Consider the following 27,912-nt stretch of genomic DNA (forward strand, 5'->3'; position numbering starts at 1 on the left):
TAAACCTCTCAGCACCTTGATCTTGGACTTCCCAGCCTCCACAAGTTAGAGAAATAAATTCATCCATTCATTTCACCTGTTTCCTTTTACTTTGCTTTTTGGTGTGTGGTTACCAGAAAACTTAAAATGGTATATGGATTCACATATTTCTGCTGGACACTGCCAGTCTAATGCATTACAGTAGTTCCCAAAGTGGGATCTCTGGACAGAGCCTATGAACTTGGCCTCATCCAGATCTGATGAACTGAAGACCCTGGGAGTAGAAGCACATGCTTTGGGAAGCCCTGCTCTGGTGTGTGCCCAGTGACCTCTGCTGCACAAGGAAAGAAGTGGTTCTGAGTACAGCTAGTGCAGGAAGCCTGGGCTTGAGTGCTGGCCTTGCCACTTGTCAGCTCTGTGAACTTGGGCCAGTTGGTTAATCCTGTGTCACCCACTTCTAACACTGGAATGATGGTACGGTGCCACCTTCCCTGGTGATTGCTCAGATTAAATGCGATGCAAGGTATCCAGCAGACTGAGGGTACTCACAGGGCAGCGTGTCATTTCATTATTGTCATTGGGATTCCTGAAACACCTGTGTCTCCAGATCCCACAAATTCCATCCTTCTTTTTGAAGACCATGAATTGATTACAACAGGGGTGCTGAATAAGAAATAACTCAAGAGGGCAACAACAGCTGCGGATGACTCTCTAGTCACACACAAAGAGCAAATACTTCCAAATGGCAATCATGAGGGAAGCACACTGCACACTGGAAAGCCCATAACAGGGATAGCTAATTCTTCATTTATTCAGCACTTGCTGAATATCCAAGATGTTAGGCACAGGGAGACAGCAGGAAGGAAATGATAGAAACTTCAAATCTGGCCAAAAATGAATATGTTGACGCCGAATAATGATTATCATGTAAGCTTTCACTCCCAGAGAGAGGTCCTCCCTCTCTGTCCTCTTCTTTGTACCTAACCCAGTGCTTAGCACACAATAGGCACCTGATGTGTGTTAATTTTCAGGCCTCCCTTCCTTTCAAGGTTAATGGAATTTCTAGAAATTGGGTGAGAAATACATTACATATTCTAAACCAACTCTCATAACTTAAAAATGAGGACCTGAGTTGCATGGCTAACCAGTCACACAGCAGACAGAGCATGCAGGACATGGACTCCCAGCATCTTCCTTCCCTGTGTTAAACCTCAGCCAGCACCAGAAACAGTGGCTGTCTCTGATCACTTGCCTGTTTTAGTTTAAGAGGTGGAGCTTGCAGGATAAATGTTAAGAGGCCCTAGGACCTAACAGGGCATCATCTGATTGGTATTCTAGGCAACAGTAGAGTTGCACACACACACAGATTCTAAAGTGGAGATGTCAACCCTTAGAAAATAAACTAAAAGCCTGAATTTGTCTCCCTGCTTCCTCTTTTCTTAGAGCACATACATGGCATTGTATTCATTTGGAAACAATCACTTCTTGAGCTACTACTGTGTGTCATATCAGTGAACAGATAGTTATACCCCCTGTCCTCATGTAGCTTCCAGAGCCAGAAGCCAGAGCTCTGTTCTTTATTAGAATAATGAAGCCTTTTGCACTGCAGAAGGTGCAAAAGGCCATAGAGAATCATAAAGCTGAGAAGGGAACAGGGAATGCAGAGGGGCCGATATTGAAAAAGAAAGAAAGTTCACAGTGTCCCTGAGGAAAGGCCAGAAGGGGTGAGGAAATGAGGAGGGGGCTACCTGGGTGACTTCTCCAGGCAGCGTAGGGACAGCCTGGTTATTGAAGGACAGTGGAGAGGCTGCTATGGCTGGGTGAGCTGAGGAGAGGCAGTGGACAGTTGTAGGGCGAACCATCTAGGGCTTTAGTGACTGTCCAACACTATTTGCTTTGCCAGACCATGTTTTATAAAATTCTGTGAGACAGGGTCTCACTATGCAGTTCATCCTGGCCTTGAGCTCACTCTGCAGCCCGGGCTGGCCTCCAACTCACAGCAATCCTCCTGCCTCAGCCTTTTGGGGATTACAGGTATATGACACTATGCCTCTCTGCAAGCCCGTATTTTAAACAATATAAATAGCATCATTGGTTTAGAAAAACCGTACCTGTCAACAAATCACAACAAAACATATAACACTCTCTCCCAGCAGGTGAACAGCACCAAGAAGTATAAGAAAAGACAGCCACATGATTGGGAATTATGAGGTGACATTAACGAGTCCACTGCCTCAAGAATTTAAATATCACTTACCCAAAGGACAGGGTGAACCAAACGATCGTGAGCTTTATTGTATTTTCCCTGACAGGGTAGTTGAAACATCTCATAAAAGTCAACCAAATCTGTGAAATATCAGAGAGTTTTCCCAGTTAGTCAATTTCGCCTTTTCCACCAAATTATTAAAAAGCTGAGTTTTTGTTGGGCTGAATTCATTTTAACTTAAAACGTAAAAGCCTAAGGCCATAGGGAACCAAATACTGGACTTTTCACTCTTCAGCTTCCTGGAGGCCCATGGATGTAGGGCAGCCTGTTATTGCCCCCGATTCCTGGCCTGACGCCTTCTTTCCCAAAGATGGGCCACGGAAGCTGGTTGTCCATCCAGAAGGGGCCAACTGCCTGGTCCCACCCTGGGAGCAGGCATCCTGGGTGGGGCAGGGGGAGCTCATGGGATGTCACAGTCAGCCCCTCTTCTGACTATCTCCAAGTGAAGCTGACACACAAGTCCCTCGGGACTCAGTACTCACTCCATACAGCTCGGTGCGGACTCGAACAAAACACCTCTGGTACCAAGTTCCCGTGTCACTCTCGATTTCAATCAGCTCATCTATTTGCTTAGGGGTTTTGATTTTGTTTACCTGTAGAGAACAAGAGAGTGCAAAGTGCTGAGTTTAAGCTCACAATGTATTGTTAAAGAGCAAAAACCGACTTCAATAGAAAGTATGCAGTATTTGCTAGTCACTCCACACACATACAAGGCTGTTGAGCTGGGTCTCCAGATCCAAACCACACCTCCAAGAACTGAATAAAGGATGAGTGGCGAGGCATCTGCAGAGAGACAGAGGACGGCAAGTAGTCTGGAGACGGAAATGGCCTGCTCTGAATCATCACCACCAAGACACGCATTAGAGAGAAAACATGCACATAGACTACCTCTGGGTTTAGAATTATGTTGCCGGGACCAAAGTGACTGTGCAAAATTTGGGGAACCCACTTGGTGAATCTGGCCCCTAACTGCAGCTCTGAACACTTTCCCGCCCAAATGTTCTTCACAGAGGACCATGATGGCCCTTTCTCCCTGCGCACAGTGGCTGACCACCAGCTGCCACTGGGGACACCATGTGAATGAGTTTCTTTCCATCACAAGCATCAACGTGGACTCTTTGCTTACATAAAGAACTAAATGACAGTGGTTCAGGGTGAAAAGCAGCATGTGTGACTTGAGAGCCTCCTTTGCTGAGGAAACAAAACAGAAGGCAGGCAAAACAATGCTTTCAATATAGAGAATGAATCTTGCAAAGAGAACTGGAAGAAAGAAGGCTCCTTTGCGGACCTGGCCAGTCTTCCCTGTTCACAGATATCTGCCTGGTTTGGAGCAATCTGAGAAGACATGAAAATGTGTCCACGTTACCCCTGATAGGATGTGAGCAGGGTTTTTGTGAGAGGCTGCCCAAACCTCAAATGGCAGCTCTATTGTGAGAGTCCAGGTGCCAAAGCTGGCTGCTGACAGACAGGACATCAGGACCCTTGGCATCTTTCAAACAAAAATCATTTCTGAGTTAAGTATGGGATTCCAAACATAGTCGGCTCAGAACAATCTGAGTATTTAATGACACTCAAGTTGTTGTTTGTATCACTGGAAGGTTCTTCTCATTCGACATTTTACTTTTGAGAAGCTTCCACTTCTGCACTCACCGACATTTGCTTGTTTACTCATTGGCACCCATGGGAAATGCAAACACAGAAATACCATGGCCTCCATGCAACTACCACGCATGAAAGTCCTCTCAGGAGGTCTGCATGAGATGGGGGAGGAATGTGACCTGCAGTGAGAGGTCTCATTCATGGTCTCAGAATCCGAGCTGAGGCAGACAGAAGAGTATGTTATCTGCTAAATGTATAAACCACTTGGACAGCACTCCAGGGGGGAGGGATACCATGTACAAACATCTAGAGGTACAAGGGAAAATACGTATTGGGTAACTGCAAGGAGGTTGGGCTTGAAAAATAGCGCAAAGTCAGAAGGCAGTGGGTGTTGAAGATTTAACCAAGTCAGTGACAGTCGGGATGGGAAATAAAGGACAGGGATGGCCAATACTTAGGAAGTAGAATAGTAGGCACTGTCATTTTTTGTCTATAAAAGGATAAATGAAAGAAATAATAAGATGATTTTCAGGGTTTCGGTTTGGGTGGTGCTGGTGGTACTTGCTGATAGAGTTTAGGACCAGAAGGAGGGCAGGGGGCTTTTAAGGTGAAGTTCAGATTTAGGGATATAGCTTTTAAGGGCCATTGAATATAGAAGGTTGTCCACAAAGCCCTTCCACATGCACATGTGGAGCTCAGGAGATTTCTTCATTAGGAGAAAGAGGCACAGGAAGTAGCTGAGATCAGCTAAAGAGAGTATAGAGGGTTAAAATACCAGTTAGCTGAAAATGAAATCTTGGAAAACAACAACATTTAAGGTAAGAACAGAACAAGAAGAGTTTAAAAAAAGAGACCTTTGGGGAATTCATGAAGCTTCCTCATATTGTATTCATAGCAAGAAAAAAGATAAATTTGTCATGGTAGAACCATGACTTTGAGATGATCCATCCATTCTTTGGAGTGTTCTCACCTTATTCTCCTGTAACTTTTGTTTTTGTTTTTGTTTGAGACAGGGTCTCACTATGTAGCCCAGGCTGGCCTTGAACTCGCACTGATCCTCTTGCCTCAGCCTCCTGAGTGCTGGGATTACAGGCATGGGCCACCACGCCCAGCCTCCCCTAACTTTTATACTCCTAAGGTTAACCTATATAGTAATGTTATATAATAACATCAACAAGGATGAGTATGAGTGGACTTGGTAACTCATATCTTCTGGAAGCAAAGGCAAGCAAGCAGGGCAATGAGACCTCCCTGCCAGATACCCTTTTTCAGAAGATCTTAAATAAAGGTTTTGTCCTCAACTGGCTGAGAAGGTTTAAGTGACATAAGGTACTGCATGACATCTCCAGATTCCTCCAGCCTTATGATCTTTTAATTAAAATATTCTTTAATAATGTTAATGTTACTATGCATTAACTCAAAAGAAGGACCTGTCCAAGGGGCTCCAGGTCTTTAATGGAGAGCATCCATTACTGATCTTCGTTTCTCCATTATGCTGCATAGAAAATTTTGCTAATTAAAAGCCCGTGGGGCTGGGGCTATAGCTCGGCATAGAATATTGCTTAGCATATGCAAGGTCATGGGTTTGATTACTAGTACTTAAAAAAATGTGGTAATGTAGATAGAAGCCAGAGGCCAGACTAAAGCCTATCATTACCTTATGGAAAATGTGTTTCCTAAATAAAATGAAATGAATAAATAAGATGACAGGGAGCTACTTAATCAGGCCCTTTTCACACATTTTAAGAACTGTAATTGATTTGTTTAAGCCACTGAAATCTTATTTAGGTCCCTGTATGTTTGATGCATGTTCTCCCAAATCTATTTTAGGCAAAACAATGTTAGTCTAATTGCATGACTCCACATATCAAAAGATTTAATTTTTTTTTTCTAAAAAAGCCATGCATCCAGTTTTCATTAATTTGACTGACTTCCCACGTAAAGAATGAACATTCCAGGTAAAGGGAGTAGCACACGGCAGACTGGGTCAAATGACAAGTCCGAGGAACTGAATGGCCAATGGATCCACAGAGAGGAACCAAAAAGTAGGAAGGGACTGGATGGACAGGTCCTTGGCATCTAGATTGAGGATTTTTGTCTTTATCCTGACAGCACTGTGAATTTAACAGTGTGAGAGACTGGTGTATGTGTTATATAAAATGAGATATATATATTGTGGAAATAGTTCTGATTATTTCGTACCTAATGTTTATATCAAGCCACATTTAGCCAAAGCCACATACTTGGATTACCTTTCTCTGGCTTCTCAAAGGACAACCATCTTAATCACTGACCTAAGAAATGGCCATATATAAAATATTTTCTTTTTCCATAAGTTTCACTGAATTGAAGATATTATCCATTATACTGGTAAATATCTCTTACAATAAGGCCTATTAATAAACTTTTCACAAATTAGAATTAAAGTCAACTTTTCCTGAAAAACAGAGGCATTGCTATTTATTTTATCAAAAATTCTGTAATCCATTAAATTTGCCTTTTGCCATGGTTATCAGAAAACCCAGAGATTAGTTTTATGCTTGGTTACACTGCTTTGATTCTCTGATATGCAGTAATTGTTTTCTCATTTATTACTGGATTTCGGTTTTTGAAACCTGCAGTAAATAATTTCACAATTTTACTAAGTACCTCCATGTGTGTGAGGGGCTCAGAATTATGAAGGGTGATTCCTGACATCTTAGACAGAACTCGATGGGTCTGTCATGGTGTCTGTCTTTGGAGGGAAAGTGTCACCTGAGGAATGGCCCTTATGACTGGAGTTCCTACTAATGAGGGTGAGCATTTGGCATTACTGTATTTCATGTAAAATACGCATAGTTGACTTTAATTCTTGATCCAATTTGATTATTTTTATCTTTTAGTAGTATTTATACCACTTTCATTTAATACTATTTAATGAACTAATATGTCCACTCTAGTCCTAAGATTAGTAATTTAAAAAATTCCTTTATTTTCTCTTGTCTTATAAATGAACTATATATTTCTTCTGTTCAATATATATTTTTTTGCTACTAGGGATTGAACTCGGGACCTTGCGCTTGCGAGGCAGGTGCCGGAACCACTGAGCTAAATCCCCGGCCCTGTTCAATATTTTTGAGCTGTATATATATATATCCAGTCTCAAATTTCATTCTAAATTTGGTTAATTTTAATTTTTCAAAGGTATTCTCCTAACTATACCTGTATAAAAATTCTCTCCTTAAATATTTTTGACATTCTCAATTTCTGTGGCTTTAAATATAGAAAATTATTATAGAATATAAGAAAATAATAGTTTCAGACTTTTTCTCAAAAAGATAATTTACATTTGCCTTGGATCCATATATTAAAAATAGTTATGTAGAAACACATATGTTTAACTTGTTTCTTGACTTACGATTTAAAAAAAAATTTTCAGTACTGGGGATTGAACCTAGGTCCTCTGCACTGAGCCACATCCCCACCCCTTTTTAAATTTTGAGACAGGGTCTTGTTAAATTACTGAGTTCCCTAGGCTGGGCTTGAACTTGCATCCTCCTGCCTCAGCCACCCAGAGTACTGGGATTATAGATATGGACCACCACACCTGGCTTGACATCAATTAACTTCATTTTAGCATAAATGTATCATGCTTTTTTTTCAAGAAGGTTATAGGGGGAGGCATTTTCTCTGGACTCTTCCTTTTACGAGAATATCTATCTCCTTATGTGAATGAGCTTGTCTGGTTTTGAAATTTGGAGGATTTTTGGGGGGAGGGGTTGGGTGGGTGGTGCTAGGGATTAAACCTAGGGCCTCATGCATGCTAGGCAACTGCTCTACCATTGAGCTAAATTGCGAGCCTCTGGGAGGAACTTTTAAACATAGTTTAATATATGTGTTTTATATTCTTATTATGGAGTTTTCACTGGGGTTTGTTTGGCATGAGCTTCTGTATGAGGCCAAGCATCCAAGTTCCTCTTGCATAGGACACAGTGCTTATCTGGCATCTCGGAAATCTTGAATCAGAGTTCCCATCAGATGCCCAGCCAGCCAGGTGGGAGCCTACCATACCTCGGGCACCTCATGTGATAAGGCGCCTCCTAGTGGTTCCAGGAGAAAGGAAGACAGATGGTAAATTGTGGGCTTGTAAGGTGGGAGCCCAGAACATGAGTTTACAACCTTATCTTTGTCTTCTTATTGCCGGCCCCTGTCCACATATACACACAGTCCTGTGTACACACACATCTGTACCTGTGCAGGTGTGAGTATATATTAAATAGTTGCTCTTTATGGAGTACTCAGAATGTGTCAAACACGATGCTAAGTACTTTCTGCACAATATTTTGTGGGTCCCTCTCAACAACCCCATCAGGTATGCATTACTATAATTATATATTTACATAAATATATGACATAATTATATAATTATGTATATTATAATTACTTTGCAGATGAGGAAAGTGAAGTCCAGAACCCTGATGTTACCTGCTCAGGTCACAGCAACTAAGCCACTGACGGGCGCAGACTCACCGTGAAGACCTTCTCGGGCTGGCCCCGTGCACGCATGTTGGTGTCATGAATTAACTTCAGGATCATCCAAGCTTCATCGTGTTTTCCAACCTAAGAAACATTGGACAGTGAGGCGCTAGGAGACCAGTTACACCTCTCGTTCCCCAGTCACCTCCCTGTGTTGCTGGCACACATGGAGTGTGGTTGTGCAATGGGTTTAGATATTTCCCATTGGAACACATGGCCATTTGGGTATCACTGACTACACGAGCAGTTCAAGTAATCTGTCTATAATGACCAGCAGTACCTGTGGATGTAAACTCTCATTTATGAAACAATAAGCCATGTTCTCTTTTTTGAGTGAAAAGTTATTTGCTTAAGGAGGAACATGTGTGTTTCTGGCCACCAGGGAGCTTGACGCATGGAACCAACCCTTCCACAGTTCCACAGCGGGAAGGAGACACCCACCTCCCAAGAGGAAACCTACCTCCCAGCATCAGTGAGCAACCCTTTCCAATGTTCATGGCTGCTTGAGGGTCTATCCTAACAAGCATTACCTCCAACAAGAACCGTGGGCTCTCGGGCATGAACGTGAGGGCCACCACCGAGGAGACACAGGGCAGTGCACAGACGATGACGAAGACGCGCCAGCTGTGGAACTGGTAGGCTGAGCCCATACTGAAGCTCCACCCTGGGAAAGGAGGACAGGGAAAGTGAGGCAGGTGCCTCCCAGACCGCCTGTTGGGAAAGTTACCCACAGCTGTATTCCCCTGGATCTTTTTTTTTTTGGTAGCAGGGATCGAACTCGTGACCTTGCACTTACGAGGCAGTCACCGGAACCACTGAGCTAAATCCCCGGCCCCCCTGGATCTTTTTAGTCAAGTCTAATTAACATAAGCTAATCAGCCACAGCGGAAGTGCCAGGAAGAAGGTACTTGGGAACAAAGGATCAAGGCCTCCGTAGGTTTGCACATGGGCTCATGTACAACCAAATCCCAAAATTAACTCGGGAAGAGTGCTTTCTCTATGGATGTCCACTGTGCTGTCTGGCCATACACATCATACTGTAGATCAAGAGAATTTTTAACTCGTACATGGAAAATTTTAATATCTCAATATTATAAAAATAGGACATTTTTTATATAATAGAATAAAAGCAACCACAGTAGGATACAAGTAGAATCTCTTGAAGAACGAAAAGGTAGCCAGTATTTGAATAAATATAAAGTGGTTGAAAGCAAAATTCCAATGTGGTTCTAAATGAGAAGTAATGATGCATATCAAAACTAATTGAAAACAGAGGAGGTTTCTAGAGGCATAGATGAATTATGGGATGTGAAATTTTATTTACTAGCAAAACTTGACAATTTATAGGGCTTTCTGTTAACCGAAAGTCAGGTAGTCTCCATATACCACAAACCCAGGAGAGCTGTAAGATGATCCGTCACTCACAAAGGACCCAGGGGAGAGTCTGGAGGTGGCATAAATTCCTCAAGGCCAAGAGCAGAAGTCCCCTCCCAAGATCCTCTTTGGTTTGGTGTGCAGGTGTGCATGCAGGCACTGGTGTGCACGCACACACCTGCATGGTGGCAGCCTCCCTCTGTGTAAAGGGTGCATTGTACACCCATTTCTCTCTCCATCTATTTTCAATATGCTTTTCTTCCAGTCTCCAAAATTATCTTATAGCTTTGCTTCCTCATCAAATCTCCAACAGCCAGTTCCACTCTTTGCACTTGACCTCACTTGCTGTTTCTTTGAAAAAATAGACACAGAAAGAACTACATGTGTCTCATCTGCTCTCCCTGAAAGGACTGCCCTCCTCCTGCCTTCCCTTGGGTACAGCAAGTGACCACCGTGGGACAGCCTGAGGCTTTTGTGACCACTCTGTTCTTTTGGGGACAGAACTCCTGTGATCAGCCACCCGTCCTCTCCAGCCGTATCATCCTGTTCTCTCATGTCACTCGAGGGGTGATTGCATCCACACACCCATGGCCAGTATGTGATAAACAGTGCTCATGTGCCCCACGCCCCATGTTTTTCCAGTTATGCTGCTCTTCCTTGGTTTTCTTTAAGAGGAGACTTCACAAAAGAAGTGGCAACAATCTCCACTCTCTCACCCAGGATTCTCAACCCAAACTGGCTTCTGTTCTAGACTTCCACAGAAATGGGGCTGGCCAAGGTTACCAGTCTTACCAAATTTATTATTTATTTCAGGGTTTCTTTGTGTAGCTCAGGCTGGCCTGAAACTCACAACAATCCTCCTGCCTCAGCCTCCTGAGTGCTGGGATTTTGTGTGGGGCACCACACCTAGCATTGCCAAGTGTAATGGTAACTTTTCTGTCTTCATCTGACTTAAACTCTCCAAATCACTCCGTACAGGGGTGCAGTCCCTTCTTTTGTGTTTGTTTTTTTCTGTCAATTTTTTATGGATTATTCCAATGGATGAGCTTCATTTTGGCAGATGGTGCACGCACATCACATACTTTGCTCATCTTCACCCTGCACCATCACCTCCTTTCCTCATCCTTTCCCAGTTTCACTTGGGGGTGGTTAATGTGTTAATTTTTTGAATTAAATTTGTAACATACAGAGGCAGTTAAATGTGCTTAGTTTTAGCCGTACAGGTCTGCGTGTCTGACTCCTGTGCAGCCCAGCCCTGCCCAAGGCCCAGGCCCAGCCCCTATGCAGCCCCACGGCCTCACAGCTGCCCTGTGCCCCTCCTGTGGCCTCAGCCACTCCTCACTCCAAGCTCCTGGGAACTCTGATTTCTTCTCTGTCCCTCTAGTCGTGTCTTTTCCAGGATGTCATAGCAACGGAATCAGACTGTATGTATCTTTTTCACACTTAGCATAATATGAGACCCATGCACACTGTTGCACACACCGGTGGTCTGCTCCTTTCAGTTGCGTGTGGTATCTCATTGGTGACTGTACCACTGTCTCCTCATTAGCTGAAGGACAGCTGGATTGTCTCCAGTTTGGAGCAATTATGAATAAACCCATTTTACCTGTTTTTTTTTTTTTTTAACTGGTATTATATATTTTTATTTTATTGGTACATTTTAGATATACATAATGATCACATTCATCAAAAGGAGTTTGTACATGTGCATGATATATTTTGCTTATTTTTTTCCCATTCCTCTTCCCTCCCTTCAACCCATCTTCCCCTTCTTATTTACAAAAGCTTTGTTTCCATTTTTCCTTTCTATTCTCTTTTTTCTTGTTCCTTCCTTCCTTTCCCCTTCCTCCCTCCCTTGTTCCACTTCCTATTTGAACATTTTCATCCCATTTCCCAATATCTATTGTACATCTTGGTACTTACTGACACTTTCAGTTTCTCACACCAGAGAAACAACGAGGAATTTAAACATGTGTATCTGATTTATTTCACTTAAGAGTATGGTCTCAAGGTGCATCCATTTAGCTAAAAAAGTCTCAAGTTTATCTTTCTTTACGGCAGAGTAGTACTCCATTGTATAAAAAACCCCACACCTTCTTCATCCATTCATTGGTTGATGGGCATTTTGGCTGTTTAAAAGATTCAGCTATTATAAACTGTGCTGCTATAAATGTGGGTGTGTATATATCGCTGTTTACTTGGGTTTTTGTGTGCATCTAAGTTTTCCTTTTCACTTGTAAATATGTAGAAGTGGTATAGTTGAGTCATATGGTAAGTTTCTGTTAAGCTTTATAAGAAACTGCCAGACTGTTCCCACAGCGACTGTACTACTTTGCATTCCCATTAGTCATGCATGAAAATTCTAGATGCTTTACATCAGTCCCATCATTTCTGTCAGTTTTTAAGAAAATCATAACTGGATATGGTGGTGCACACTTGTAATCCCAGCACTCTGGGAGGCTGAGGCAGGAGGACCACAAGTTTGAGCCCAACCTGGGCAATTTAGTAACTTAGCGAGACTCGGTCTCAAAATTTAAAAAATCAAAAGGACTGGGGATGTAGCTCAGTGTAAAGGCCCTGTGTTCCATCTCTAGTAACACACACACATATGCACATAGGCACATAGCTTAGATCTTTCTATCTAGTGGAATCTCAACATGATTTTATTATGAATTTTCCTAATTCTTTGTGATATTTTCATTAACTTCTTGTCCATTCTTTCTTGCTGTGTTGTTTAAGGCTAGCCTTGAACTCACTGTGTAGCCCAGGGTGGCTTTGAACTTAGGGCAGTCCTCCTGCCTCAGCCTCTCAAGTGCTGGAATCACAGGTGTGCATCACCATGCCCAGAACTTTTGTACTTTAAAAAAAAAAATTTTTTTTTTCATTCAATGGAAGGTTTTTTTTTTTTGGTACCAGGGATCGAACTCAGGTCCTTGCGCCTGCGCATCAGGTGGCGAAACCACTGAGCTAAATCCCCGGGCCCAACTTTCATACTTTTATTGAACATCTATATGCACCAGTCACAATGCTGTGACACAAAGCCTAATAAGGCAGATTCTCTGTCCTGAAGAGACTGGAGTCCAGTGGACGAGGCGGACTTGTTAGCAGATGAGATAATCAGCACAACCCATGCTAGGCCGGGTTACACCACAGTGCAGGGCGGCAGTGGAGCTGTCCGTCCATCCCAGTGAGTTCAGGCCCAATTTCTTTTCTGACTCAGGCCTATAAACAAAGAGAAGAATTCTAAAATTTCTAATGTGAAAGTGAGAATTAAAATGAGTGTTTTGGAAGTAGTTGAACTCAGCCAGGAGCGCTGGAGTCCAGGCAAGGGGACAAGACTCTCATCCTCTCTGATGACATGGCCCTGGGTTAAAGACGGGAGACACTCTGAGGGTCCTGGGAAATGACCCTGAGGATTCTTAGTGAAACTAAAATACCATCCTTTGCCTTAACAATGAATAAGAGCTCACAGGGGTAAAGCACTGACTACTCAGACAAGAATCCTCGGGACCCCTGGGAGCCCCATCTCCAGACAGCTGCAATCTGGATTTTCGAGCTCCACGAAGGCTACACGACAAACTTCAAAAAGAGGAGGGAAAGACAGAAACCAAGCAGCCGCCACCTGGAAAAGTGGGTTGTTGCTTTCAAATTCTTGTCTGGACTTAGTAAAATGATTTCTCCTTAATGAACCCTTTTCGTTGGCACCATGCCTGTTTTGTGTCTTAAAACATGATTCTAGCAAAGTTGATGCTTCTAATTGTCCTTTGGACTTTGTTAAAATACTCATTAAAATGTCAGTCTGTGGGATTTATGTACAGATGATGCAAATTCCATGTGAGGAAGGCCCTGCACCAGGGTATCACAGAGTTGTGATTGTACACTCTAATCAGTGTGGTGCTAATGAGAGAGCTGTGTGTCCTGCATAATAATCACAGCCCTTTGTCAGCCTCCAGCCACACACTCTGACTGCAGAAACCCGCTGCCAGCTTTTCAAGGTGGTAAGGTCAAAGTGTGGGACCCACACACGGTGTTGGGTTTTGCATCTTTTCTGTGCTTTGCCTGGAAGCGTTGAAGGCTTGGTACCTACTTGACTCATTGTGAGATTATCGATGAAACAGTCTTTGGGAAGAAAGCAGATTTTAGGTTCAATATACAAGGTCCAATGTTCTAAAAGAAAACTTTAACACTGATAAAAAGGGAAGAAATAAAAGGAAACTTTAAATACTTGCACCAAAGAGCCATTTTTAATAGCTAAGAAGTCAACTGCCTATATGTTTTTGTCAGTGAGTTCTATTCACAAAGCATCTGGCTAACTAAAATTCTCTTTAAAAGTGGCTCAAGCCAGACACAGTGGTACACTCCTGTATTTAACACTCTGGGAGGAGGAGGCAGGAGGATTGCAAGTTCAAGCCCAGCCTGGACAACTTAGCAAGATACTGCAACAAGATAAAAAATAAAAATAAGGGCTGGAGAGTAAAAAAAAATTTTTAAAAAGGACTGAGGGTATAGCCCAGTGAAAAGGCCCTGGGTTCAATCCTCAGGACAGGGGCTGGGAAGAAGTGGCTCAAAACTCATTTTTTTCTAGTGAAAAAAACTTAGGAAGGGAATAATAATCAGAAGAATTTCTGAATGGACCCCTACAGAAATAAAATTTTATACTGTCAGCATCCCATTAGTTTAAAATGTAAATACTGTGCAATTGACAGGAAATGATGATCCTCAGCTAGATGCTCGGGCTATCATACCTCTAGGGTCATCTGTGACTCTGAGAGCTGCAGCTGGACAGTCCCTGTTGTTGATGCCAGGAAAGGTTTTTCATCTTCTTCTCAATTTGTAAAACTAAATAAAGTATATGTGTGCATGTGCACGTGTGCATGTGTGTGTGAAGAGGAGACAGTTAAATTAACTGTGGTATAGCCATGTAATAACCATCAGGTAACTATTATAAAAGAATGGGGCAGATCTTTCTAATTTAATAGGGAAAATGTCCAAGTTACATTGCTTAGTGAAAAAAGAAAAAATTTTTCCAAACAATGTAAATGGTGATTTCATTTTTATAGACCTATGAGGTGTATCATTTAAGCTATAAAACAAGTGGGAAGAAAGAAAATATCCTCAACTGTTTTCAGTGGTTATTCAGGGTAGGGGCTGGTGGCTCAAGGAGACTCAATTTTGAAATTACTTTTGAAATTTTTGAATTTTGTTTCACTTTATATTCCATTTTTACTCAAATAGGAAAAAATGCCTTTCAGAATTGGAAGCCTTTAATTTTTTGAGACCCAGGCACTCATGGGAGAAGAGAGTGGAAAAGAAAACTGGAATTAAAATTGTGCCAGTGTTTGGTGTTTGCATTTTTTTGAACAAAACTAATGTTGTTGATTCTGATTGTGACAAACATAAACAGCAATAACACAGTGCTCATTTATGGATATCAGTGAGGAAGGGCCTGGTGTTTCTGTGTGGAAAGGAGAGCAATATTCACAGACCTTCGATCTTAACCTATGACCCCTGTCATTTTCTAATCTCCGATTTCTGGGCAGAGGCCTGTTGTTCTCTGAGCTGCTCTCATCGGCCATGCTTCCAACAGCTGCGACAAACAGAGCAATTGTGATCAAAACAATTGGCAGGGATTGGCTGCAGCACATCATCACACTTGCAGGAAGTGAGAGCCAATTATACATCCCCAGGGACAGTCTGGGGGTTAAATTTCAGCTATCCTTCTGTCCTCTATCTCTAAAAGCTAGCTCAAGCAATAAGCTGGCCTTTCTGCTAGTTTCTCTGTTTCAATTTTTTTCTTTCTTCTTTTTCTCCTTCTCCTCATCTTTTTTTTTTTTTTTTGAGGCGTTGGGGATTGAACCCAGGGCCTCACGCATCCCAAACAAATGCTCTGCCACTGAGCCACATCCTATCCCAGTTCCTTTCTGTTTCTGAGGTCTGGTGCTGCTGTCTAGAATGCACAGAGTGAGCAGACAGCAGCGGAAGTCACGTTATGCCTCTACTTCCTAAATTTGACTTGTGACCCTAACTGTGCTTTTGAAAATTTCTTGGTGACTTTCACACTCACAAATTGATGAGCTTATTTATTCTGGAAGATCTTCTGTGAGTTCTCCAAAAAGGCAAAGAACAGATGAGGGGATCTTTCCACAAGGAGTTCCTGGTGCCAGCCTGTCTGCCTGATTGATGCATGATGCTTCCCAAATGCTACTCAGAGAAATACACCCAAGGGTTTGAGAAGCTGTGTGTGTATATGTATTCTGTGTTTCAAACAAAAGTCCTCTGGGATTTTCTTTTGTACACAAAGATATAGTATTAATGTAATATAACAGATATCAATCAAAATTTTATCAAAGATTTCAATGCTAATTTATTCTACAAGAACCTATAAGATAGCCACATTTGATCATATACAACTGAAGTTCATATCATAAATTCATATAAAGCCACCTCATCAATCTATAGATATACATTATGTATATTTATATTTATTTTTGTACAGCATATATAGGCACGTTAATTTTCCTCTTCTGTTTTGCTCATGTAAACATTTATTTAAAGTGAACTGTAGACATTTATACTCATACATAAACGTACAGGCTTATGTTTATATATACACTTGTATAAGCTGATTTCATGAATGAATAGGAACAAATCAATTCTGTTCATCTGGTGAACTGATAAGTCTTAGGAGGCTGAAAAGCAAGCAGAACTAACTATTGAGAATTCTAATGTCAGATAGAAAGCTGAAATAGAGAAGGTGCAGGGTGAGGACCCTGGCGCGGCTCGGAGACCCTGCTCTTTCCCCGCGCTCTGCACAACGCGACCAGCTTAGGTGTGCGGGCGCCTGCAGAGCCCGGGTCTCCCCCCCAACCCTGCCGCCTCTGGCCTCCTGGCTGCGCTGCTACCTGGTTCAACACTACAGAGGCACAGAGGGGGATAAAGGCCATTGTCCTGAGCTCCACAAGATAGAGCAGAAGTGAGCAACAGAAAGAGGGCCTCTCTCAGGCTCCTCGACGAAAACTAAAGCCCACTGGAAAAGTGAAGAGAATCTCTGCAATAAAGGCACACCAGAACACTGTACGTGGTAAGTTGGAGGGATCATCATCTCCCATTGGAACCTGGACTATCTTCAGGGGAAGGGCAGCTGGACCTGCAGTAGAACCTTGCAGAGTTCAACCCTGCAGGAGGACAGGGAACTCAACTTGGGCCTTGTAGCCAGAAATCTGCCTGAATCTCACGGGGCTGTGACTGGCTTGCTGAGACTCATTGACTTATATCTGCACACTGCTGTCCACGTTGTCTATTGTGACAGCAGAGACACACCCTGAAGGAGGCCCTTCATTTTTATTTTTTGTTATTTGCAAAAAATTTTTTTTCTTATTTTTAATTCTTAATTTTTATTTTTTCTACTCTTTTCAAATTTTTATTTTTCTCTTCTTTTTTTCTTTCTTTTCTCCTTTCTGTCTCTGTCTCTGTCTCTGTCTCTGTCTCTCTCTCTCTCTCTCTCTCTCTTATTCTCTGTGTCCCACATTGTTCTTCATCTCCCTTTTTGTTTCTATCTGCACCTAATTCAGATTTCTCCTTTATTTTTCTTTTCTTCTCTTTTTCCTTCTCTTGATTATCGTTAGTTTTAAAGGAAAGTAAATACAGTATCTAGCCTCCTTATTGCTGTTAGGTGGTTCTGTTCATGTCTTTGTTCTTTCATTCTGCCTTTTCCTCTTGCCTTCATTAGTTTCTTAGAGTTTGTGTGATCTTCCTGTGTCTTCTGGCCTCACTGCTAACCTTTCCTGATCCTTCTACCTATCTGTCCCTCCCTCCCCAACTCCTTCTAACTCCCCATCCTTTAGGGTAAAGTTGTATTGAAGAGTTTATTCACTATAAACATATGTTGGGTGGGTCCTCGAGTTTGATTTAATTCACACAGTTAAAGGTGGTAGATTAATAACTACAACAAATTGTCATTTTCTAAAATGTACTTGATGCTACGGTGTTGGTGATTGTATCACTTGGGCTAAGGTGCTGTGATTGATCTAATCAGTTGTCCTTCCTCATATAATAAAAATGAGACAGCTTCAGAGTCATTAGAGACTCAAAACCTAAAGACCAGCTATATCTGGAAGACACCTCTGAGAAGCAATCATTCCATAAGGGTTCTAAACACAAGCAACAAAGTTACTTACAATAAGCAATTTCAAAGTATCAACCCAGGAATTAAACCAAGGACAGTACCAAAAACAAAAATGAGAAGACATTTAAGCAAGGTACAAACTCAGACTTCCACCTCACCAAAGGTAAATTCTGGGGAAGATGAGGTAGAAAAGTCTGATAATCAACCATCTGGGCACCCTGAACTAATAGCACAGGAAGTAACAAAACAGATGAATGAGGCTCTAGAAAAATTCAAAACCTATATAATCTTCCAGATAACTACAGAGATGGTGAGCAGAGTGAAAGACATGATTAGAAGCTCTAGAATAAAACAGTTAAAAAAAAATAGATGAGCTCAGAACCATGCTGGAAACCATGAATGCCCAGCATAAGAAAGAAATGGAAACCATGATTGCCCAACATAAGAAAGAAATGGAATCCATGAAACAGGTTCAAACAAATATCCAGGAGATTTAAAACTCCACTGAAAGCATTCACAGTAGATTAAGGGAATGTGAAGATAGAGTATCAGATATAGAAGACAGGATTGCAGTTAGTGAACATGAAAACAGAGATTTTTTAAAATAGTAAGGGACCATGAGAAATTAATCCAGCAGCTGCTAGATGATGCAAAGAAAAATAACATAAGACTGATAGGAGTCCACGAAAAAACAGGAGAAAGTACAATTGACATAAAAAAAACTGTTCACAGAAGTTATAGTGGAAAACTTCCCAGACAGAAGTAGAGAATTAGACATACAGATAAGTGAGGCATATAGAACTCCAAATAGCCTTGATGAAAAAAAATCTACACCTAGACATATAATAGTCAAGATCCCAGAAACCCAACAGAAGAACAAAATCCTACAAGCAGTTAGAGAAAAGAAACAAATCACCTACAAAGGAAAGCCCATCAGAATCACAGCAGACTTCTCAACACAAACCCTCAAGTCAAGGAGATCCTGGAGTGAAGTATTTCACGCCCTAAAGGAAAATAACTTCCAACCTAGACTGTTGTATCCTGCAAAGTTATCTTTCAAAATTGATGGGGAAATTAGATACTTCCACGACAAAGAACACCTGAGAAATTTCATGAACATTAAACCAGCACTCCAGACAATTCTAAACAATATCCTAGAAAAAGACAAGGAAGGTCACAACTCCATGAGGCCCAGCCGAGGGAAGCCACCAAGCAAGGCTAGACACTAAAGGGAAAGGGGGAAAAATAAAAAAAATAAAAGAGCCAACAACAGTAAAACATCATGACAAGGATGAGTCAATATCTATCAATTATAACCATCAATGTTAATGGCCTCAATTCACCAATCAAAAGAAATAGGCTGAAAGAATGGATTAAGAAGCAAAATCCAACAATATGCTGTATACAAGAAACACACCTAACTCAAAAAGAAATTCATAGACTGAAACTAAAAGGGTGGAAAACAGTTCTCCATGTGACAGGAACCCAGAAAAAAGCAGAAGTAACAATCTTATTTGCAGACAAAGTAGATTTCAAACCAAAACTAATTAAGAGAGACAAAGATGGTCACTACATCCTCATGAAGGGAACAATCCAACAGGAAGAGATGACAATCCTAAATATATATGCACCAAATACTAATGCCCCCAACTATACAAAACAAATATTAAGGGACATGAAAAACCAAATAAGCACTAATACAATTGTACTGGGTACCTCAATACCCCACTATCACAAAAAATAGACAGATCATCTAGACAAAAAGTCAACAATGAAATTCTAGAACTGCACCAAGCTATTGAACAAAGGACTTAATAGATGTTTACAGAGTATTCCACCCCACAAAATCAGAATACACATTCTTTCAGCTGGACACGGGTCATTTTCCAAAATAGACCACATGCTAGCTCATAGGACATGTTTAAGTAAATGGAAAAGAACTGAAGTTACCCCCTGTATATTATCAGACCATAGTGCAATACAATTGGAGATCAATAGCATAAGAAACCGCAAAAACCCCACAAACACATGGAAATTGAATAACACCCTCCTGAACAACCAATGGGTCACAGAAGAAATTAAAGAAGAAATTAGACAGTTTCTACAAGTAAATGATAATGCCAATACAACATACAGGAATTTATGGGACACAATGAAAGCAGTTATATGAGGGAAATTCATAGCAGTAAATGCCCATATTAGGAAAACAGAGAGAGCTCAAATAAACAACCTAATGCTGAACCTCAAGCTCCTGGAAAAAGAAGAGCATAATAAACCCAAAGCTCACACAAGAGAGGAAATTATAAAGATCAGAGCAGAAATCAATGCAATGGAGACTGAGAGAATGATACAAAAAAATCAATGAATCAAAGAGTTGGTTTTTTGAAAGAATAAATAAAATGGATAAGCCTTTAGCCAACCTTATCAAAAAAAAGGAAAGAAAAATCTCAAATCCATGCAATTAAGAATGAAAAAGGTGAAGTCACAAAAGACCCAGCAGAAATCCAGAGGATTATCACCACCTACTTCGAGGACCTGCCCTCTAATAAAATGGAAAACATGAACGAAATGGACAGATTCCTAGACACATACGAATTGCCAAAGTTGAATGAAGAAGATACAGAAATTCTAAACACCCCAATTACAATGAATGAAATTGAAAACATAATTAAAAATGTACCAGCAAAGAAAAGCCCAGGTCTGGATGGCTTCACTGCTGAATTCTACAAGACATTCAATGAAGAACTATCACCATTTTTAAACTCATCAATGAAATTGAAAGGGAAGCAATACTTCCAAATTCATTCCTGGAAGCAAGTGTTACTTTGATTCCAAAACCAGGGAAAGACCCACCCCAAAAAGACAACTACAGGCCAATCTCCCTAATGAACATAGATGCAACAATCCTCAACAAGATACTGGCAAACAGAATACAGAGGGTCATCAAGAAGATCATACATCCTGACCAAGTCAGATTTATCCCAGGGATGCAGGGATGGTTCAATATTTGTAAATCAATAAATGTAATACAGTATATTAACAGAGCCAAGGACAGAAACCATATGATCATCTCAATAGATGCAGAAAAAGCATTTGACAAAATCCAACACCCATTCATGATAAAAACCCTACAGAAAATTGGAATAGAAGGTCTTTATCTCAACCTGATTAAGGCTATCTATGAAAAACCAACAGCTCACATCACACTAAATTGTCAAAAACTGAAAACTTTCATGCGAAAATCAGGAACAAAACAAGGATGCCCACTATCACCACTCCTGTTCAATATAGTTCTGGAAACATTAGCCACAGCAACTAGAAAAGAGAAAGATATAAAAAGAATAAAGATAGGAAAGGAAGAAGTTAAACTGTCATTATTTGCTGATGATATGAAACTTTACATAGAAGACCCAAAAAACTGTGCCAAGAAACTTCCAGACTTAATTGACAGATTCAGTAGAGTAGTTGGATACAAGGTCAACATTCAAAAAACAATAGCCTTCTTGTACAAAAATAACAGACTCACTGAGAGAGAAATTTGGGAAACAATTCCTTTTACAATAGCATCCAAAAATGAAATATCTAGGAATCAATCTAACAAAGGAAGCAAAAGGCCTCTATAAAGAAAACTACAGCACCCACAAAAAAGAGATCAAAGAGGATATAAGAAAATGGAAAGACATCCCTTGTTCCTGGGTAGGAAGAACCAATATAGTGAAAATGGCCATACTTCCAAAACTGCTATATAGATTTAATGCAATGTCAACTGAAATTCCAACAATATATTTCACAGAACTAGAGAAAACAATCCAAAAATCCATTTGGAACCAGAAGAGACCTAGAATAGCGAAAGCAATTCTAGGCAACAGAGACATGGCAGGGAGTATCACAATCCCCAGTGTGAAACTATACTACAAAGCTACTGTGATTAAAAACAGCCTGGTACTGGCAAAGAAACAGACCTAAGGATCAGTGGAATAGATTAGAAGATGCGGAAACAACTCCAGACATACTCAGTCACCTCATCTTTGACAAAAGAGCCAACCAATCTCACCAGAGGAAAGATAGCCTCTTTAATAAATGGTGTTGGAAAAACTGGATTTCAACCTGCCCAAGATTAAAACTAGACCCATATCTATCATCTTGCACTAAACTAAGATTGAAGTGGATTACAGATCTAAATATTAAGACAGAAACACTAAATTTGCTGGAAGATAAGTTAGGCAGAACTCTTGAAGATGTTGGCATAGGAAAAAACTTTATGAATAAAACCTCAATAGCACGGGAACTAACACAAAGAATCAATAACCGGGATCTCATCTTATTAAAAAGCTTCTGCACTACAAGAGAAACCACCAGCAGAGCTAAGAGACAACCTACAATGTGGGAAAAATTTTTTAGCAGTTGTACCTTAGACAAAGGACTACTATCTAGAATATATAAAGAGCTGAAAAGAAATCAGACCCCCCAAATTCAAAGACCCAATTCAAAAATGGGCATCTGAAATGAAGAGACATTTCTCAGAAAAAGAAGTAAAAGCAGTAAAAGCAAATAAATATATGAAAAAATGTTCAACATCACTGGTCATTTGAGAGACATAGATGAAAACAACACTGAGATTCCACCTCACCCCACAAAGAATGGCTGCTATCAAGAAATCAACCAATAACAAATGCTGGCAGGGGTGTGGGGAGAAAGAAACCCTTCTCCATTGTTGGTGGGAGTGTAGACTGGTGCAACCACTGTGGAAATCAGTGTGGAGATACCTCAAATAACTAGGACTAGAGGTCCCATTTGACCCAGCCACTCCCCTGCTGGGTATCTTCCCAAAAGAATTAAAAGAATCATACCACAGCGATATATATGTGCACCCATGTTTATAGCGGCACAGTTTGTAATAGCTAAAGCTTGGAAGCAGCCCAAGTGCCCATCAACTGGAGACTGGATAAAGACGTGGTTTTTTTTTTTTTTAATAAAATGGAGTACTACTCAGCCATAAACAATGAGAAACAAGAGACATTTATAGCTAAATGGATGCATATTGAGGTCATACTCTTAAGTGAAATAAATAGGACACATGTGTAAATACTGAATAGTTTTTCTAGTGTGAGAAACTGAAAGTATAAATAAGAATTAAAAGGATTACAACAAATAATTGATAATTTTAAATAAGAAGAAAAGTTCCAAAGGGGTAGGGGAAGAGGGAGGGGAAGGGGAAAGGTAAGAAAGGAAAGGAAAAATTATGAGAAAAAGAAAAAATGGAAACAAAGTCCATGTAAATAGGGAAGGGGGGAGAGGGGGAAGGGCGCACAGGTAATGGAGAAAAATTAAGAACTAAGATACATCATGTACAAGTACAAGCACCCAATGATAGATGTAAACATGTTGTTTACCTAAAATATACCAATGAAAGAATTTATGCAAAAAAAAGAAAGCTGAAATAATAGAATTGATAGCTCATTCCAGGACTAAATTTCTCTTCGAGTCTAAGATTTTTCACCTCGATCAGATCTTTCTTATGCCTTGGTTATAAAAAAAAAGTCTCTCTGTGTAAAAATCTATGGGAAGAAATGGAGCACTTTCAAAATTAAAAAGCAAAACACCTGATAGACTGCAGTTAGTTGTGATACAAGCATCCAGAAGTTGGTACAGGACATGCAGCAAGATAATGGGGCTTATTCCACAGATTAGCACTTTGGTCAATTTCCTTTCAAAGTAGCTGTCCTTAAAATAGTCTTAAAATGACAACTCCATGGTCCCCATTCTGTTCCAGATCAAGTTTTCTTTCCACTCTCTGTACGTGGCTTCCACAAGTTCTTGCTCATGATCAACAAAAGCTCTCTGTTGACCCAGTAGATTTTTGTGTTTCAGCACAAAGATCTGAATGGAATTGGTGGTGGTTAATCCTGACATGCCAACCTCATTGGATTAAGAAACGCCTAGCAGATTAGGGCAGCACATTCCTGGGTGCATCAGAATGTGCCACGGAGGCTTGGTCTTGGGGACACTGTGTGTCCACGGCCCCTTCGTCCCTAGCGCTGTTGCCAGGCTTTCTAAGCAGCTCTGCTCAGCCACACCCTTAGGAGCCAGGATGTCTCTGGGTTGGAGCCAGGCAACCAGAACTGAAACCATGAGCAAATTAAACCCCTTCTCCTGTAAACTGTGGGTGCTACGTGCTGTGTCTGGGTGGGGCGGAAGCAGACTAATCCAGAATCTCTTCTCAGATGGAAGATTTTCTCTGGAGAGGGGAGCAGGTAGAGAGGGATCTGTGACACTTCCAACATTATGACAGCCACATACATGCTCGATGCTGTGGGTGGTCAGATGTCACACTCCACACCTCTGCTCCTTTCCCAGCCCTAATTCTTCCTTTGTATCCCCTGATCCAGAACAAATCACTTAACTAACACCTGACAGGAACACAGCTGCTCATCTCATGACCCAGGCTCCAAACAACCCTTAGCGTTTTGTCATTTATGTCACAGAAATTCCATCCTATGAGGTGGCAAAGGCATAGCCACAAAGACCTGATGCTGGAGTTGCTGGTCCTGTGTCGGAAGCAAGGGGACATCACACCTCCCTCCAAGTCCAGTGGATGGACACATGGCTCTGGAAAGGGCACATTCAGGCACCCCCGATGCCAGATCTTGCTACTTGCACTCAATGTCTCTCCACCAAGGAAACACCCTTGAGACCACCTCAGGTTCCTAAAGTGCACGCCAGCAGATGCTCCCTCCAGGACTCCAGCCCACGAGGTGACATTCAGCCTTCCTCCTGCTCCTGTCTTCCAAAGTCCCATCCATTTCTGAAAATGCACGTTTACTTTCCTGCTACTTTTTGTTTCCAACACGCCAAAGTGTACTGGCTCAATAAATTCTTTAGTTAAAAAACTCGCTGTTAGAGTCCTCTAATAATTAGAGTTTCTCTGATACATTCAACGGAGACTTTTGGAGCTGGTTGTGGTAGCACCTGGGAAGCCTAGTGATTTAGTGAGACTCTATCCGGGGGGGGGGCGAGACAGACAGACAGACAGACAGACAGACAGACAGACTAGGGATGTAGATCAATGTGAAAAGGTCCTGGGTTCAATCTCCAGTACTGAAAAAAAAGTGACTTTTGGGAAGCATATCTATTATGGTTCCCTATTTTCAAATATATGGAATTATTTTTTCCAGTACTGAAGATTGAACTCAAGGCCTTCTGTGTGTTAGGCAAGCATTCTTCCCATCCCTAACCCTTTTAAAAATTTTACTTTTCGACAGGATCACATTAAGTTACCTACCCTTGAACTTGCAATACTCCTGCCTCAGCCTCTCAAGCAGCTGGGATTTACAGCTTTGTACCACCACACCTGGCATGATGTTTAAAAAATTGATTTCTAACTTAGTTTCCCTGTGAGAAGAGCACATGCTTGGTAGCTTTTTGAACTACCTCGGGACTTGCTTTGTAGCTTAGTCCCAGATGCCCCATATTTGTACTAGTTCCATGACTGATGATAAAGAACAGATAGCAGTTACTGGGTGAAGGGCCTATATATATATACATATACAGGGGATCAAATTCATGATCTTGTTCAAGTCTCCTAGATCTTCACGGCTTTTTGGCCCCATTTGTTGTGTTAAACCTTTCAGTTGTTTTCCGTGAGAAGTTTGGTCCCATCCACCCAGATAATTCCTGATGGAGCAGCATGCCAGCTACAGGACCAGGACCTTCCCACGTCCTCTGCCAACCACTCCCTCCTGCCCTCACAGCTGGCAGAGTTCACAGGCACAGTGAAGAAGCAGTGAGCCCAGCCCAGAGGGAGAGAGACGGAAGCAGGACAGACAACCGAGATTGCTTGAATTGCCACTGAAGACACAAAATGGGATGGCTGAACTTTAAAAAACAATAAGAGATTTAAAAACTGAGAACCTTTGTAAAACTCAGTCCAGCCATAAAGTGCTTCCCACCTGCTCATTTGTACCCCATCACAGACTCTCCCACGCTGGCTGTGCCCCCACACTTCCTGATGGTAACTGCTACCAGGATTCAGAACACTTCCCATGAACTTGCAGCCTATTAGAAGTTGGAGCTGATGGTGAAGGCCCAGGCTGAGGTGCACTAACAAGAACAAATAAATAAGAGCCTGCAGCGGCTTTCAGTTTTGCTGGGGGCCAGAGCTTGGCTCTGTTTTCCCTTTGCTTCTGTTTTGCCTGCTCACCCAGGCTGTGACTCTATTTCTGATGTCTGGTCTCAGTGACAGCCAGGTAGGAAAGGGGTCCCTAGAGAAAAAAAGTATTTTTCTGGTGGACAAACACAAATTAGACTTCCTTTCATAAAAAGAGAACCGCAAGAGTTAACAATATTTGACTCCAACACCACTTCAAAGCATGTTTCATTCTCTATCTGAAGAGAAGAAATCTGCAGGGTCTAAGTCACTAAAATCATCGGCAGAGATGGATTCGTTCGGGCCATCCCTGATTTATGACCCTGCAGGAGACACTCAGGTGCTACTTCTCACCCCCTCACTCGCTTCTTTTTGTTTCCAAATGTCAGGCATCTACCCAGAGTTCAATTTCACCTCTGCTTTCCCCAAAGGCTGATTACATGGGCCATTAATCTTGGCCCTGAAATAAGTTCCTGGCTGCTACCGACTGTAGAAATTATTGTCCCTGATGCATCCCAGGGAATGGTTTTCTAGGGCTATGGCGCCAGAAAAATCAAACCCAGAGTGACTCAGTCTGGGACTAATGCAGCAGTTTTTCATCCAGTATCACCTTCTCTGGCTGCTCCTCATGAGAAATGATCTAATAACCCAGGGGGCCCACAGTGACAAAGCACTCGGGTGCAGGCTGACTGATGTCCTGGCAGGGTTGGCTGTAAAGCAGCTTGACCAGATGTTAGTCCCCGGCCTGTGCAGGCTCCCTCGTGGCCTTTGCTTCTCCTTAGGCAGTGTATCCTCTGGTACAAGAGAGGAAGCCTTGAGAATCCACTGTAGCCTTCTTGATGGATACGGAGCAGATTCAAGGCACACAGAAGATTCCTGAAATATTTCTATGATACCCAGTGTGTGCCAGACACCTCACGTACTTCCTCTCGTCTAACATATCTATAATCCCCTGTCCACCCTGGAAGGACGGTCAGATGAAATCCAGGCTGTCAGCTAAATTCAATCTAAAAATTCTTTTGGTCTAAGTATGGCCTGTGCAGTATGTGGGATTTACTTGTACGAAAAAACTTATTTTATTTTTTGTCTGAAATTCAAAGGTAACTAAGCATCCTGTATCTTTATTTGCTAAATCTGGTAACTACATCTAGGAGATATCTGGCAATGTCTGGAGACTTGGTTTTTTTTTTTGAGACAAGGTCTCAATATGTAGTTCAGGCTGGCCTTGAATATATTGTGTAGCCCAGGTTGGCCTCAAACTCAAGATGATCCTCCTGCCTCAGCCTCCAAGTGCTGAGATTAGAGACGTGCACTTTCACACCCGGCTTGGAGATGTTTTCTGACTATCATACTGGGGAAGAAGGGTTACTGCTGGTATTGTGGGCAGTGGCCGGGGATGTTACTGAACACAGCACACAGGAGAGCCTCCCTGTCCCAAGAATGGAAACCACCCAGCCCAGATGCCAGGCTGGGAATAAGTTCCTGGGTCTGTGCACCTCCCAAGTGAGCTGCTCCACTCCAAGGGGGCAGAACAGGGGCTGAGTGTTATGGTTTGTGTCTAGATGTTCCCCCAAAGCCTCATATGATCATAGGCTTTTTCCAGAGGTGGCTGGATCTAGAGTGTGTGACATTAGAATTGATTCATGGTGCAATGCTAGGCTCAAGGGCACTAGGATTAAGGGTTTGAGTGCTACCTGCCCTAAGTAGTCTGGATAGGATAAAAGAGGCAAAAAACCCACTATTAAAGGCCCTTGCTGTTTCTGGTGTTTTCTGCCGCCATGAACTGTTGCCCCTCTGCCGTGTGCCACCCTGCCTTGGAGCCAGCCAATTATGGGCTGAAACCTCTACAAACTGTGAGCTAAATAAACCTTTCCTCCTTTAACTTTGTGTGTTGGGTCTTTGTCTCAG

The 27,912-nt window shown here is 41.7% G+C and overlaps 1 protein-coding gene across 6 annotated transcripts in view; it reads right to left on the reverse strand.

The window, feature by feature from the left end:
* Positions 1–27,912, reverse strand: part of Sv2c (synaptic vesicle glycoprotein 2C) — a 225,263-nt gene that overhangs the window by 27,981 nt on the left and 169,370 nt on the right. For all 6 annotated transcript variants that reach the window (XM_087201195.1, XM_004870165.4, XM_087201193.1 and 3 more), the window contains 4 exons: positions 8,890–9,023; positions 8,354–8,443; positions 2,728–2,838; positions 2,237–2,325 (listed from right to left, as the gene is read on the reverse strand). In XM_087201195.1, coding sequence (XP_087057321.1) covers positions 2,237–2,325; positions 2,728–2,838; positions 8,354–8,443; positions 8,890–9,023 — 424 coding nt within the window. The remainder of the gene's footprint in view (positions 1–2,236; positions 2,326–2,727; positions 2,839–8,353; positions 8,444–8,889; positions 9,024–27,912) is intronic.

Source organism: Heterocephalus glaber, unplaced genomic scaffold, assembly GCF_053883595.1.
Source record: "Heterocephalus glaber isolate CG9 unplaced genomic scaffold, H.glaber_assembly_v1.0 deba00001757, whole genome shotgun sequence".
Classification (NCBI taxonomy): Eukaryota; Metazoa; Chordata; class Mammalia; order Rodentia; family Bathyergidae; genus Heterocephalus; species Heterocephalus glaber.